The sequence below is a fragment of the Phragmites australis genome, chromosome 9, assembly GCF_958298935.1.
Source record: "Phragmites australis chromosome 9, lpPhrAust1.1, whole genome shotgun sequence".
NCBI lineage: Eukaryota > Viridiplantae > Streptophyta > Magnoliopsida > Poales > Poaceae > Phragmites > Phragmites australis.
Genome location: NC_084929.1, coordinates 22,182,463 through 22,198,347, shown reverse-complemented (window position 1 = coordinate 22,198,347; position 15,885 = coordinate 22,182,463). Strand labels below are relative to the sequence as shown.

Below are 15,885 nucleotides of genomic sequence, written 5' to 3'. Positions count from 1 at the left end.
TAGATCTAAATTACTTCGGTTGCTGTCACATGCGGCATCATGCCGGCACTAAGATTACGATCGAATTAGTAACTACTATGCACTGATATAAAACAAAACAGTCCTGCTTTTACTTTAATCCGTTCAGCTGCAGGTCTTAAAAACGCATTGCTACAATTCGCGTCTGCAGGTTGAGATCTTGAGCGCTTGCCATTCCATTTGATCATCCGAGGAAAGGAGAACTGGAGCTCGTTGTTTCAGCTTCATTAAGTAGTTCAGCGCATACGGACACATAATGCAAACCGGGGACACGAGGAACGGGGAAGAACAAAGATCGCATGCCCACTCTCCTACTTGGCCCGGTCCCCACCTTTAGTTCCGGACCGATGCTACGATCTACCTGTCCGAGTGCTACGTGGGAGCAGACCGGGCCGGGAAACACGTTCTCCGCCGCCGAGTCGTCGACACCTTGCAAAAGCGCGGCACCATTATTCCATCGCCATTCCGTTCCGAAAAATTGGATGTCATCCGTCCCACGTCGCGAAGCCGAAGCGACCCGCTTCAAAACCCGGCAAAATTTACCACCGCACCTGCGCGCGGCCGGGCCCCAATTTCAGCCCCCGAAAACCACACAAAAAGCTCCACGCTGCCCAAGTGTCGATTCCATTCGCGGATTCCTTTTCTCCCCTCTCACACCTCCTCCCAGCCGCGGCACGCGACGGCTCAGGCCCCCGCCGCAGCCCCGACCCCCGAACACACACTAGTGGTGGTTGCCAAATGGGGTACCTCTCCTGCCGCGCGGACTCGTCAGTGGCGACGTGCCGGTCCATCACGGCCATCTCGCCGCTCCCCATCTCGCGCCGGTCAGGGTCCAGGCCAGCGCTGCCGCCCGCCGCCGAGCGGTTCGCGTACGCCGAGCTGGAGGCGGCCACCTCCCACTTCGCGGACGCGGCGCTGCTGGGGAGGGGCAGCCACGGGGCCGTCTACAAGGCCGTGCTCCCCTCGGGCCGCGCCGTCGCCGTCAAGCGCCCCTCCCCGCGCCGCCCCGAGGTGGACAACGAGATCCGCATCCTCTCCTCCGTCCGCGGCCCGCGCCTCGTCAACCTCCTCGGCTTCTCCGACCCCGGCCCCTGCCCGGGCCCCGCCGCGCGCCTACTCGTCGTCGAGTACATGCCCAACGGCACGCTCTACGACCTGCTCCACTCCAACCCGCGCCCGCCCGGCTGGCCGCGCCGCCTCCGCCTCGCTCTCCATACCGCTAGGGCGCTCCGCGCTCTCCACGACGCCGACCCGCCCGTCATCCATCGCGACGTCAAGTCCGCCAACGTCCTGCTCGACGCCAACCTTGACGCGCGCCTCGGCGACTTCGGCCTCGCACTCCGCGTGCCCAAGAGCCTCCCCGGGGACGGCGCCAATGCCGCAGCCACGCCGGCGCCCGCGGGGACGCTGGGCTACCTCGACCCGGCCTACGTCACACCGGAGAGCCTCAGCACCAAGACGGACGTCTTCAGCTTCGGGATCCTGCTGCTGGAGATCATGAGCGGCCGCAAGGCCATCGACGTCCAGCACTCGCCGCCGTCCGTGGTCGAGTGGGCGGTCCCCCTTTTACGCAAAGGTAAGGTGGCTGCTCTGTTCGACCCGCGGGTGGTGCCGCCGCGCGACCCGGTCACTCGCAAGGACCTGGCCGCGCTGGCAGCGAGCTGTGTGCGCTCGTGCAGGGAGCGGCGGCCGTCAATGGCCGACATAGTTGAGCGGCTCGTGGTTCTCAGCAAAGCGGTTTCGGCCAAGGTGTGGAACGGGCTCGCCGACGGGCTTGCGGCAGTCGGGAACCCTTGCGCGGTTGTTGATGTTCAGAGGACCATCTCGAAGCGAGCTTCTGCTAGCAATAGAGAAGAATCGGAGCGGGAGTCGACTTCGTCATTGGCATTTAATGATGATGAAAAGGAGGAGGAGGAGGCAGCCGAACAGGCCCTGGAGGATCAGGTGCCATTGGTGGGTGCCAAGAAGCCACCCCGGCCATTGAAGAGTGGAATAGTGCTATCTGAGGCTGGGGCTCGGGAGAGGAGAAATCTCTTGGAGCTGATGGCTCGGATTGATGGTGTTGCCGGCCAAAGATTTGGCATTAGCAGAGCAAGAACAATGCGTGCTACCAGTGAGCTTATTGGAAAGGATGCAGTGTTACTCCTGAAGAGGAACCAAACTGTAAGAGTTGTCGGATCAGAGGTACTGCCAAAATCTGAAAGGCGTTCTCATTTTGATGTGAAGATTAAACACAAAGCAGGGAAAGAGCAAGAGAAGGCAGGGAAAGTGCAAGAGAAGACAGGGAAAGTCCAAGATAAGGTGGAGGAAGTCCAAGAGAAAGCAGAGAAAATCCAAGAGAATGCAGGGCAAATCCAAGAAAATTCTGGGAAAATTTTAGACAAAGCAGATAAATTGCTAGAAAAGACGGAGGAAAACCTTGGAAAAGAAGAGAAAATTCAAGAGAAGATAGAGCAAAACCTTGAAAAATCAGATAATGTTCAAGAGAATGAAGGGAAAATCCAAGGCAAGGCAGAGAAGATCCAAGAAAATGCAGGGGAAATCCAAGACAAAGTAGATATAATCTACTGCAAGAATGAGGAGAGTTAAATTTATATGATTGTTCTTGAGGCTGGCTTAACCAATTATTTCCTGGAAGTTTATCTCAAGGATAGAGCTTATGAGATAAAATTTTTGTTCCCCAGGCGCTGTGATGGTATTTGGAATTCGACCAGATTGAATCTCCTGGTTGTCGGAATTTACCAATATGACCTTGAAGCTTGAACTCAGATCCTAGCAATGTGATCTGCTATTTGGAATATCAGCAATGACATCAACACCACAGCTATTGAATCCCAGGTGACAGCCATTGCAATGGCTTACTGGAGATAGCTCTTAGCGTAAGGATGGCTGAACGCTGAAATCCAAACAGCAAAGTGCAGTAATTCAGATGGTAGAGCATTCTGGATCTGCCAATGGAGTTCAGATTTCATTTAAGCAACTGGTAATCATTTGGCTGCTTTAAACCAAATCAGGTGGTGCTTCAAAATGACTGCTAGTTGAAGTAGATTGTTGTAGCATTACTTTGTTGATTCTTTATCCTGTCTACATACAAGGATCATCAAGTGTTCGAATTGAATTATATGTTTTTTTAAGGAACAGGAGGGGCATGCTTCTATTGATTATCATATATCATATATTAAAGAGAAAAAAAGAGTTTGAAGTATAGAGGAGAGAATCAAAGAAAAGGAAAAGGAAAAAGAGCAGAGAGCCTAAATTAGTCTAAATCTTGCAGCCATTGAGTTAAGAAAATTTATTTCAACATTTCCATCTTGAGGAAGGTACATAAAAGAGGGCATGTTCTTGTGGTGTGCTATTATACTTGCTAGTCCAGCTATTGGTACGGCTCAATTTTACTGCCTATTTTGAACAGAACCTCTATAAAATAGTGAGCAGCTGCTCTGTTTTTTGTTTAGTTTGAAGCCATGGGTTGTTGGTATAGGTTGTTTTACAGTTCTTACACCACGCTGTTTAAAATTATAAACGATGGTTTCGCTGAAATTTCTGATCGTACGAGGAAAACTATTCCGGTGAAGCTGTAGCTCTCCCTATTGTTGTATGAGACCAAGTGAAACTACACGATAGTCTTCATTTCGTGAAGTACGATACTTCAACACTGTTGCTAATAGAGATGGTTAATAGAGATAGTGCTTCGCTGTCCTTCGCTGTACGGCCAGGTCCTTCGCTGAAATTAGGTGCAAGCATTGGTTTAGATGATTAATAGAGATGGCTGTACTTTCTACTCATTAGGAATTAAATATTAGGTTTATTTCTTCTGTGTCTAATTAAGATGAAATTTTTTTAGTGGTATATCAACAGTGAGATATTTATGATGATTTCATCAATTTTCGGTATTCAGTGGATGCTATCTGAATGTGCGCATACATTTTTCTTTCTTTAAAAAGCTTCGATATGCCGAGGTCGCAACGGGTGATCTGCACTTGCGTAGTCTTAGGCCATCTCCAACAGAGTCTCCAAACCTGCAAATTCTAGTGCTACAGTGTTTTGCGGTATACTGTAGCATTAGAAATCCATCTCTAACCGATCCTCTATCCAATGATACAGTACTGCTACAGTGTTGTGGATAGAGGATGCTGTAATAGTGATAGAGGATACTGTAATAGTATTTTGAGGATAAAAATTTGAGGTATCTATTGAAGATGGTCTTATCCATTTTTTTCAACAGATTTTGATACGGCGCCTGTTGTAGTACATCATTCTTGTCAACTTAAATGGCGCATTCATTACTAACATATTCATCTCATGAACTGTGTGGAGCAACAGAGCAGATGCGTATTTTTTCCGTCCATCTGATTGGATCGCCCAACTGCCTCCTCCATCCTATTGAGTTTAATGCATTCTTCAATATCTTGTGGTCCATATCCAATGTTTAAATTCTGAGATAAATATAGATAAAAAAAAATCTGAGATAAAATAGATTGGTAAGGCTGAAATGTTCACTCCATATTCATTTTCTCATAGGATGGTAGACTGAAAATGCGTTCTTCGTGTTCATTTCGATGCCGATGAAAAGAGGGGTATCAGCATAATCTAGCTAAGAGTTCAAAAGAGAAAAATGAATTAAGTGTGCATTGTCAAGGCACATGCTATTGGTTTGATTTGTCATTACACATCTAATCTACATCACATTGTTGTCAAATCTGTGGTGTATTTTGCAGAGAAAAGTACATGCATGTTGGAATCGAAGTTAAGAGTATGTTATAGTAGTAGGTGAGACTGAACATGGGAGGTGGGAACAGGACTCTTAACATCGTCATAAAATTTGAATTCGAAAATAAATCTTATTAGGGGTCGTTGTTAAGGATCTTCAATGGCTTTTTGGTTTAACCAGCTCGGCCTCCCGAAGGCTCAATCTCCTAAAGACTCGGCCTCTCGAAGCCTCGGTCTCTCGAAGTCTTGGCCTTCTGGAGTCCTGCCTCCCGAAGACTTCACCCCCCTAGAGCCATGCCTCCCGAGGCCCCCGTCACCAGCTGCTCGGGCCGGCTTTCCGGAGGCTACAGGGTGAGTCATCAGGCCTCAGAAAAAATCCGTCAGAAGGGGAGCACCGGTCATACTTTACCTGCAAGGAAGTGACCAGCATTAAATGCCTAGGCTGGTACACCGCTCTGACACACCGGTATAATGGAGGCTATCCTGACACCCCTGATAGTGCGACGTCGAGCCGCAGTTGGCGACCGGCTCACCCCCTTTAGAGGGCAAGCATCACGATAGTTACTACGGTATATATTTATCTTTCAAGTAGGGTAGAAAGTAGTTATCCGGGATAAGACCCAGCAATTCGGTCGGATCCCAGATATTTGTACATTGTGATAACTTGTACGCCAAGCTACGCATGGCCCTATAAATAGGCGCCCTGGGGGCAAGAGGGTAGGAGGACACAGAGGTGGAAAAACACCAAGTCACGCCGTGATACTCCCCGAAGATCGACCCATTTTTCTACCATCAATACATTCGTGGTATTCCTTCCTCTTAAACTTCGTCTCCAAGCTTGAGTCTCCTCTTTAGAAGAAACTCTCGCTGTACTTGCTAGGGCAAGACGAACTCTTGCTCCAACAGCGTGCCGTCCGTGGGGATTTCGAACGCAGAAGTGCTAAGAGAGGTAGAATGCCACCCTAGAAGAAGACCACCAAGGCCGCGTTGACGGCGGCCAACCCCCCAATCACGCCTGCACAGCAGTCCAGCCGGCTATACGCAGGCGGCACCGACGACGGCCCCTCAACCGGGGGGAACGGGAACCTTACAGCCACCATCGACCCAACCATAACCACAGCTGCAGGTGGCACCGAAGGGTTCTCTACCCCGGAGACCCAGCAGCAGCAAGGCGAGACCCCCGCTGCACCCCTAGGGGCTGCAACCGGCGCTACCACCGAAAGCACCGTTCCTCCCGAGCGGCAATCACGCTTGACGGCACTCCTGGTGCAGATGGAGGAACTACGGACAACCCTGCGGGTCGAATAGCAAGCTGCCCACACCATCGCCGCCGCTCCCGGGACGGTCGACGCGGTTTCGACCCAAGCTCCACGAACAGATGAACCCCTCGGCGCAAGGACCTGGCCCATTCGGTCCCCGGAGCCTCAGAGCCGGCGTCGTGAGGACCCCTTGCAAGACCACGACTCTCCCTTGCGGGCCAACCTGCAGGCCACACCCTTCCCAGAGGGTTTTCGGACCCCGAAGTTGCCCAAGTTTAAAGGGAATTCGGACCCTGACGAGTTCGTCCGATCCTACGTCCTAGCCATAGAGGCCAGCGGGGGCGGACCGGCCACCATGGCTAAATGTTTCCTCCTCGCCTTAGAAGGGGTGGCCATATGCTGATTCTGGGCACTGGACCCTGGCACCATTCACACCTGGTCCCAACTTCGAGACCTCTTCCGCAGCAACTTCCAGGGCACCTTCATTGAACCAGTAACCTCCGACAGCTTGTTCACTATCAGGCAGGAGCCAGACGAAACCCTCCAGGACTACTTCCGAAGGTTCTCCTAGACCAAGGCCCAGATTAGGGGCATATTGGACCCTTCGGTCATCGACGCCATGACCCAGGGCCTGGCCGAAGGCCTCATATACGATCGGCTGAACCGACGTCCAATACGCATGGTAGAAGTCCTCATGAGCAAATTCGAGGAGTATGCACGGGCGGAGGAGGAAAAACTCCGCCGGAGGCGCTCACAAGCTAGCGAGGCTTCCCGTGCCAATTTTGAGAGGTCGCACTTTGTGAGGACCCGACCAAACAGTATTCGAACTAATCATCAGACAGATCATTAACATAATCACAACCTCGACAATTAATCAAAATACCGCTCCGGCAGTCCCGGCACGTGTTTTGTGCCCAAGGATCGGAACACATGTCTTTCAACATGTACATCACAACATAGCTTAATAATGAGCGAGTAATAAACATTTATATTACAAGTATTAAGCATGCAACTAATTTCAACAATTTACAATAAAAGCGAGCTAGGAGGAGACAAAATCCCTCAACTCCTAACCAACAAAAGATCTACACAGCGGAAGAAAATAAACTAAACAACAAAAGGATATGGAGCCACATGCCCTTAGGCTCCATACCAAGAGCACTGAGTTCGGAGTAGAATGTGCTACTCCTACCCGCCACCCTGATCTGTAGACACAAAGTAGCCAAACACTGCCCCCTCCTCGCCGACCTGTGAACCTGCATCAACTTAAGGGTAACACCCTGAGTACGAAGGTACTCGCAAGTCTTACACAATATGTGTATATAATATCCTGACTCCAAGGATTATGCATTGAGCTGTTAGCGAGAGTAGGCCACAAGGTTAAGTAAAACATATGTGGTAAGCAACATAGACATATGTGTGAGTAACTAACTTAACCAATATATATGAAATTACCCTGCAACTACCAACTGATTATATGAAACTGAAGCCACATTAGTATTAATGTATAACAAGTGCCATCTTGACCACCTCCCACATATCCGAACCACAAACCACATATCCGAACCATACAACCGAACCAACCAGAGAACTCTATGACCGGGTGCAAATGAAACAATAGCATGCTCATGACCTAGGGCGCAGCAGTTCGAACTGTTTATACACCCTGCAGGGGATACTCCTGGATCCACACGACACGAGGACCATACGGCTTGTGCCACCAGCCAAAGTGCTCACAAGGGGGTACTCGTGACAACCTTTCCCAACCAGCCCCAACCGTGTGGGGCATGCATCGCTCAGCGCGGCGATACTAGAACTACTCCCGGAACAAACTAGTACCGCTTACAAGCCCGCCCGCTCACACCGTCGATGTCCACGCCCATAAAGCCACAGCTGCGAAGGTATTCAGCTCGCCTTACCATTAGATCGGCATGTGATGAGTAAGGTAAGTGCTAAAGCCAACTACCCCGACGATCGGTCTTAAACGATGCAAGCGGCCTACGATGTTCGGGTTCCCTTCCCGAAGTACCCTTGAACTTTCCTTGAGGGCAGATGACACCCCTAACACCGCCCACATCTCGTCTCATACTCACCACTCGACCAACCAACACCATCAACCTAACACGGTAACCATTGTGAAAGTAATTTAACCTATAGCTCACGAACGATGGGATATTCCACCGCTCAACTTCTACCGAGGACCTATGCATTGCTAAGCATCTCGCATCATTTTTAAGTTAGACCTTATCATGAATAAACCCAGGCTACAAGGATATAGACCAACAATAATTTAAGGTAGAGACAATACGATCAACGTAGGTTCTACCCATAAAAGTCTGACATCTACTTCCTATACATGCAAACCTATACATAATCATAATTTATCAATATTTAGACTTTATTCAATTCAACAGACATAGTTCAATATGATAGATGCTTGCCTTGATGCACTGGTTCACAAAGGTGCGGTGCTTCGGGATCGACCTCGCTCGCCGGGATCGTTGGTTCGGTGATCTTTAAAAAAGAATAACGCGTGCAATGCAATGAGTATGAATGAAGTGCAAATATATGCCAAAATATGCATATAATGGATTAAAATATTTTTTGCAGATAGGACCAGTCATAAGGAAACTAGCAAAATTGGATTCATCAATTTTGGACTTATGATAAATTAACGGTGAATTAATGAAGATTTAACCTAATTAATTAATCTCAGAAATATAATTCATTATTTCATGGCTGGGGATATTTTTAATAGGTAGAGTAGGTTATTATGAAACCAACAAAATTTATTTCATAATTTTTGGAGCTACAGAGAATTTATTATGAACTATACAAGTTTCAGCAAGTAGTAACTGTACTGTCTGGGTATACGGCGGTCAGACCGCAGGTATACTGGAGGTCAGACCGCCAAGAGTCGCGGTCAGACCGCCCCCATGCAGAGGGTTTTGGGCCCTGGCAGTCTGACCGACCTTGGGGTGGCGGTCAGATCGCTGGGAGTCGCCGGGGGCACTTTGGGGGCTCACCGGCGACAATTTCGACGACATTTGGAGTGGGGACTTGGACCTAGAGCATCACATTGACTTTCTCTACCGCGTAGGACAACATGTATACGCCAAAATCGACCAAAACTCGGCTATTGATTCTAATTCATAAATAACTCATGAACTTCAAACCCCTAGCTCAAAATTCAAAATCCAACCATCCAAAAGGCGGATTCTTGTCATGGGAGTTTATGGGACTTACCCAATGGCCTTTACCGAGATTGTGGACTGCTGATTGAAGGAGGAAACGGAGGAAAAAGCTCGGGAGGCGAAGAAATCCGGTGTTCTTCACATTCAACCCTAAACACTAAAAGACATCAAATCTGGCTCAAATCCTTCGGGAAAACAAAAATGAATTGGAGGGATGGATAGCTCATGAGCTTGTGATCGCAATGGTACCATATACTCACCTCAAATCCCTCTTTTGAGCTAGAATTTTGGAAGAAAAGAGAGAGGAGTGAGAGGGAGAGTGAGAGGGGAGGGGAGCATGAGTGGGGGATGTGAGGGAGAGTGAGGAGGAGAGAGAGTAGGCAGGTGGGGGCTGCCCACTTGAGTGGTTGAAGTGGGTGAGGTGTGGGGCCCACGTGTAAGTGAAAAATGTTCATTTTCGCTGCGAATTCAATTCTTTTCTCTCCCGGACTTCTTTCTCTCATCCAAATGATTTCAAACGAATTGCATTAATATTCCGAATTATAATTACGCAAATTAAATATAATACTTAAAAAAGCATGATTATGCTTAATTGCGTGATTAAAAATTTGGGACGTGACACACTCGCAGGTCGGGTGATCACATGCCTCCACTCCTCCAGCAAAGAGGAGCTTCGAGGAGGCTCTTACCGCTGGGTCCCAAAGGGGGTGGTAGAGACAACACCGAAACATCAGCAATATCAGCCCGAGCCACGGGGCTCCGAACTAAAGCCACCCCAGAGGACACGGCCGGGGACGCTACGGAGGCCTCTCAGAGCGAAGCCACGCTCCAAACTAGCATTTTGAGGAAGAATCCTGGTGCACTCTACATGGCACAGGACGGGGACATAATACTGACAACTGCTAGACCCTCACCACCTTCCGAGAGGAGTACCTCGGGAGGCAGGCAGCCTTTGCCTCAACTGATGGGGCCACCAAGGGGTGGTCTGAAGATCGCAGGCCATCGTCTAACCGACAGGTCGACCATCTGGCGCTGCAGAATCCTCCGCAGCTAGCCCTACCTTCGCCACCCCAATCATCCCTAGAGCGGTACATTGACGAAAGGGCGCGGGGCAAATAGATCATCCTCGCCATAACCGGCCTGGCGGAGGGAGCTCCGGTTGCACTTCGTAATGATAGCTGCGAGACTACGCACGCGGGGTACACCACATTAGAGTGACTAGCATCCATCGACAGGCCCACAACTGGGCCGACGCCCCCGTGGCGTTCACCGTCAACGACTCCGAGGGGGTAAAATTTTCCCACTCCGATGCCCTGGTCATCTCAGCTAACATCGCCAAAGTTGAGGTCCGAAGAATGCTGGTCGACAGAGGTAGCTCGGCGGACCTCCTATTCGTGCATGCCTTCGACCAGCTCCGAATTCCACAAAACCGGCTCTCACCAAGCAGCAGACCCCTCCAGGGATTCAATGGGGCCCCAAAGGCATGGAAGGCACTGAAGCGGGCATAGCACGAGAGGGCACCAATGGTGCCTGGGGAAGTGAAGAAAAAATAGGTGTGGCAGGAAAAGTGAGAAAAGACAGAGACTCGACCAAGGATGTTGAAGAAGTGGAATGTGTGGGATGAGGATAGAAGGGACGAGACTCATCAAAAGTAAGACAGACCCTAAAAAACCATGACGAACTAATGAAGAGAGATGCGACCCACAAACATGACCAAGATGATGATGCCACTGCTGGAAGGAGCCAGTAGTCGAGGAAGTAGAGAGACCGATGGCTGCAGCGGAAGCAAGACAAAGCCAATCAAGCTCCTATAGACATTAAGAATCATGGCATCAGGGGCCAGCACCAACCAGAGCACCCGTGCGATGATCCTGAACACAACAAGAGTCAGAATCTAAGATAACATGACAACCATGGTCGGTAAGCTGACCAGCTGACATGAGCTGCATGGTGAGTTGGGGAACATGAACAACAGAAGGAATGCTAAAAGAAGAAGTGCTAAGAGTGCCTCGACCAGCAACAGAAAGAGAAGTACCATCAATGGTAATGACATAAATAGGAGAAATAAGAGGATGAAGCGAAGACAAACTGGAAGAATCAGAAGTCATATGAAAAGAAGCTCCTGAGTCAAGAATCCAAGGTGAAGTACTTGACTGCGTAGAAGGTGGTCTCTCAATGACAGAAGAGGAAGTAGTAGAACCAGCAGAACCTGTCGGTGCAGAACCAGAGGTGGCAACCAGGCAATGAAGCAGTATCACGATCTCTTGCTGAGTGTCAGTCGAAGTGGTAGTCGAGGTAGAAGCACCAAAGGAACACCAAAGATGCTTCTTCTTCCAGTAGCAATTCGCCTCAACATGACCCTCCTTATTGCAGTAGGCGCAGCGAGGATGACCACCACCTAAAGAGGCTGCAGGTGACGAAGAAGACACATGAGGAACTGACGTAGGCATAATAGGTGGACAAGCAGCCAATACTGAAGGAAGTGGCAGCAGTCCAGAACCACGCAAACGAGTCTCCTCTGAGCGCAGCTCCGTAAGAGCCTCCACAAGCATAACACGAGGATGTCGAGCAAGTAGCTGAGCCCGATGCTGCTCAAACTCCGAACGAAGACGAGTCAGGAACTCGTAGAGGCGTCAAAAGTCACGCTGAGCGCATAGATCCAAGCAGCAATGATAAGAGTGGCAACCAGCAACAAAAAGAGAGTCTAATTGACACCACATATCTAACATCTGAGTATAGAAAGCATCAACTGTAACATCACTCTGCTGAAGAGACTGCTCTTGACATCTGAGTATAGAAAGCATCAACTGTAACATCACTCTGCTGAAGAGACTGCTCTTGGCGAACAACAGATAGATAGAGAGCATCCACTAATGGCTCATAGGTCTGACAAAGATGAGTCCACATCTGAAAGGCAGTAGAGAACCCAACAATCTCACAAGAAAATATGTGCTCCACACTAGCAATCAGAATAGACGCCACACGAGCATCATCATCCATCCACTGAGCAATGTCAGACAACCGATCACAGTACAGCTCCAAAGCTTCTGAATAGGCAGAGACAACCTTCCCCCGTAAGCAGTCGTGGTGATGTCAATAGTTGTCTTGTCTCCTATGTCAACAGTCAGCTGAATAGGCTCTGTCGGAAGCTCCAGGGAAGGCGGACAAGGAATGTCACCATAGAGAACACCCCAAATACGAAGGCCGCACATGTGAATGCGCATATGTTGCACAAAGTTTCGATAGTTGGCACCATCAAAGAGCGCCGAGCATCAAAGAACTGAAACAGTGCTTGACGACATCCTAAAGAGATGATGAACGATGGCGAGAGCGCAAAGGAGAAGCGGCATTTGATGGCGAGAGCGCAAAGAAAAGCAATAGTCGATGGCAAGAGCGTAAAGAGAGCGGCAACTGTTGTGTTTCTTTTTATTTTTAGCACTGAGACCCAGCCAACTCAGTCCGACCGAGAGGTGCGGGCACCCGAGCTGGGTGGGTGGCCAAGCCGAGCAGGCGTCCAGTGGGAAGCCAGAGACATGGTCCGGCGGGCGGAGATCCAACGGCGCGCAACAGCCCGTGAAGATCTGGCAGTGGCCCGAGGCAACGGTAGCCCAAGGCGAGAGTGATCGGCTGATGCGTCGGATGAGCGGGCTGGGCTCAGCCGACGATGAATCCGAGTGGGCACCTGAGCGGGGGCCAACAGGCGAGTCAGTCGGTGGGCACCAGGCAGCCGAGCAGGTGACAGGTGGCCGAGCGGACGCCAGGTAGCCGAGCGGGTGGGCCGGGCGTTTCCTTTGGTCGGGATCCAGAGCTGGATCGAGCAAGTGGCGGAGCGGGACGGCGTCAAGGGAAGTCTAGGGCGGCGTCCGGCGAAGGAGGGCGGCGACGACAACATGTAGAGCTTCAGCGGCGCTAAGAACTAGGAGATCGACGAGATCGGGAGCGTGTAGACTAGATCGGGTTGGGAAGAGAGGGGAAACTGACGATCTACCGTAGATGAATAGTAGGTCAAGACAGGAAGAGAAGCGTGAAGTTGAAACACGTGAGAGGAGGAACCCTAACCCTAAATTTTGCTCTGTATACCATGTTAAAAATAGCAACTTGTATTTCTTGTAGACACTAGACTAGAATATATACACATATACAGGTAATAATATGCAAGAAACCCTTTATAGACTAGGGATATTATATAAAGCAATATATATATCTAACAGAGATAACTTGAAAAGCATTGTTAAGGATGTCAACGAGAAGAATTCGGGCAAGATCAAATATCATTTCATTTACCACTACACCATGCTTGTTGAAAAGAACATCATCAACCGTATTTTCCAGGTCTGCTACATCCATCTGAAACAAGCAGGTAACATTGGGGAACGCACCATGTTGGAAGCCATGGACCTGGCCATCGTATGCTGCTGTATGGCAGTACCTGAGCAGCATATATGATTCATTGTTCTAGTACATTTGCTGTCTCGGCAATTATATAATTGATGAAAATGATACCAATGGGTCGTGTCATCTTTTCATCATTTTTCTTCACACAGGAAGTAGGTGCAGACATGCCAACTTGGCAAGAGGTTAATAGCTTATTCGGTTGGAATAAGACACTGGCAAGATCACTGTTATTTTTCTCTTCATTTTCAGTTATTTATTCGAGTTCATGTATTACTACTTTGGTAGTTTGGAACCTTTAGCAATCAGAACAGTTGGGACGATTGAGATGTATGTTTCTCACAATTTTAGTACTCTTTTTTTTCTAGCACAAGTGGCTGAGTTCTGTATTTATCATCCTATTTCAGGCAGAGTTGAGTTCTGGAAAAATAACTGTCTGTTGGAAGAGTTAAATCTCCAGAATATTGTTACAAAACTTTGCATAAAGGTTTAGAAAAAAGGTAAGCAAGTTAATATGCCATTTTAACATACCCAGGATTCTAACTGACCTAGCTACCTGTGTGGAATAGTAAATAAAATAGCCCCCTTTAAACATTTAAACATCAGGTGAGCTAAAACCAATCAATTCAGAAAGTTAGACTCTATTTGTGAGGCAGGAAGTCTTTTTCATTGTCCCAAAAAGAAGCAAATCTTTTATACCAGGAAATGAAACCAATAAATGAAAAATTAACATGCAATTAGTTGTTGCATGTTAGGTTGTATGTGCGATTCCTAATTGATCCAACCTGATTTAATGGGGCTCTTCCCAGAAACTGCAAGAAATAGCAAAACAAGTGTGGTGGAGCGCACGTTTATAGATAAAATAATCACTTATGGGTGTTTCAATAAATATAAATGGAAAAAAGGCAGGTCACTAATGGGGTTTCATAGATTATTTCATAGAAACAGTAACTAAAGTAACTGCATAAATAATGCGTTAAGAGTGGCCAGGTAACACATCATTAGGAAAAGGAAAAGGGAACTTTTCCAGATGTCCGCGTGGTTTGAATTATGTAATTCATTCATGTGTTTCAAACAGGTCATGAACTGCGAATTTTTTTAATAATATTATTTTATTAGAAAATTGCAAAAAATATAGCTAAATTCAAAAAAGTGCAAGAATAGGTACATATCGGCACGCAGAATACTGACAAAAGACCTGTCGGTATTCCGCATGCTGACAATTTATGTAGCACTAGGCCTGAGGGCCTGTTGGCACTCAGAATGCCGACAGGTTGTGGACCCAGCTAAAGGGATGTACCACGTAGGATGTCGGCATTCCGCGTGATGATAGGTGACACGTAATAACCTGTCGGCACACGGAGTGCCGACAGGTGCCACGTTAGGTCTGTCGGCATTCTGCGTGTCGATGGGCCTTTATATAATCCACGGCAGCCGATTCCTCTCTCACGCGCGACTGTACACATCACAGGCGGTGGTCGACAAGCAAGCGGCATGCGACGGGGCGGCATGCGGTCGAGCGACGACAGGCGTAGGCGTCCGGCGGGCAGCGGCGGTCGGCAAGAGCAGGGGTGGCTGTCGCGCGGCTTCGGGCGACGAACAGCGCGGAGCAGCGGTGACTGATAAGGATTTCTTCTTTTCTTTTTTTTTAAATAGTTAGAATTAGTTAGAAATTTAGAGTATTTAGAAAGTAGATGTAGTTAGAAAAATTAGGAATACTTAGAAAATTAGAAAAAATCAGGAGCAGTTAGAATAGAGTAGGGAAAATTAGTATACAATAGTTAGAATAGAGTAGAAAAATTAGAAAAGTTAGGATAGTACATTTAGAATAGAGTAGATCTAGTTCGGAAATTTGCAATAGTTAGAAAAATTAGTACAGTTAGGTAAAAAAATTAGTATAGTTTGAAAATTTAGGTTAGAATAGTTTGAGGTAGTTCGGCAATATAAAGTATTTAGAAAAATTCAAATATTTAGATAATTTAATGTTAGAAATACTTAGAAAAATAGTAGGAAAATAGTTAGAGAAATGTCGAGTAGAGTAGATAATTTAGGAGAATAAGGATATGAAATTTAGGTATGATTAAAAAATTAGCTATATATATAGAAAATATAGTATAGTTAGTTATAAAATGTGGAGTAGTTGGAAAAGTTCAAATATTTAGGTAATATAGAGTTAAAATATGTTACTTAATATGATTTAAAAATTTGATATTATTAGACATACATATTTTTGTCAATGTAGGAATTATATATTTGAATTGTTATGGATTTTCATAGTATTGTATTGTCCCATTCCAATTCTTTAATCATGT

General features: G+C 47.7%; 1 protein-coding gene across 1 annotated transcript; it reads left to right on the top strand.

The window, feature by feature from the left end:
• Positions 1 to 456: 456 nt before the first annotated feature.
• Positions 457 to 3,187, top strand: LOC133928811 (serine/threonine-protein kinase-like protein At3g51990). Its single transcript, XM_062375299.1, has one exon. The coding sequence runs from the start codon at positions 757 to 759 to the stop codon at positions 2,605 to 2,607; it is 1,851 nt and encodes a 616-aa protein (XP_062231283.1). The 5' UTR covers positions 457 to 756; the 3' UTR covers positions 2,608 to 3,187.
• Positions 3,188 to 15,885: the final 12,698 nt, after the last annotated feature.

Coding starts and splice junctions, on each gene's coding strand:
- LOC133928811 (XM_062375299.1), top strand. CDS start 757: ATGGGGTACCTCTCCTGCCGCGCGGACTCGTCAGTGGCGACGTGCCGG.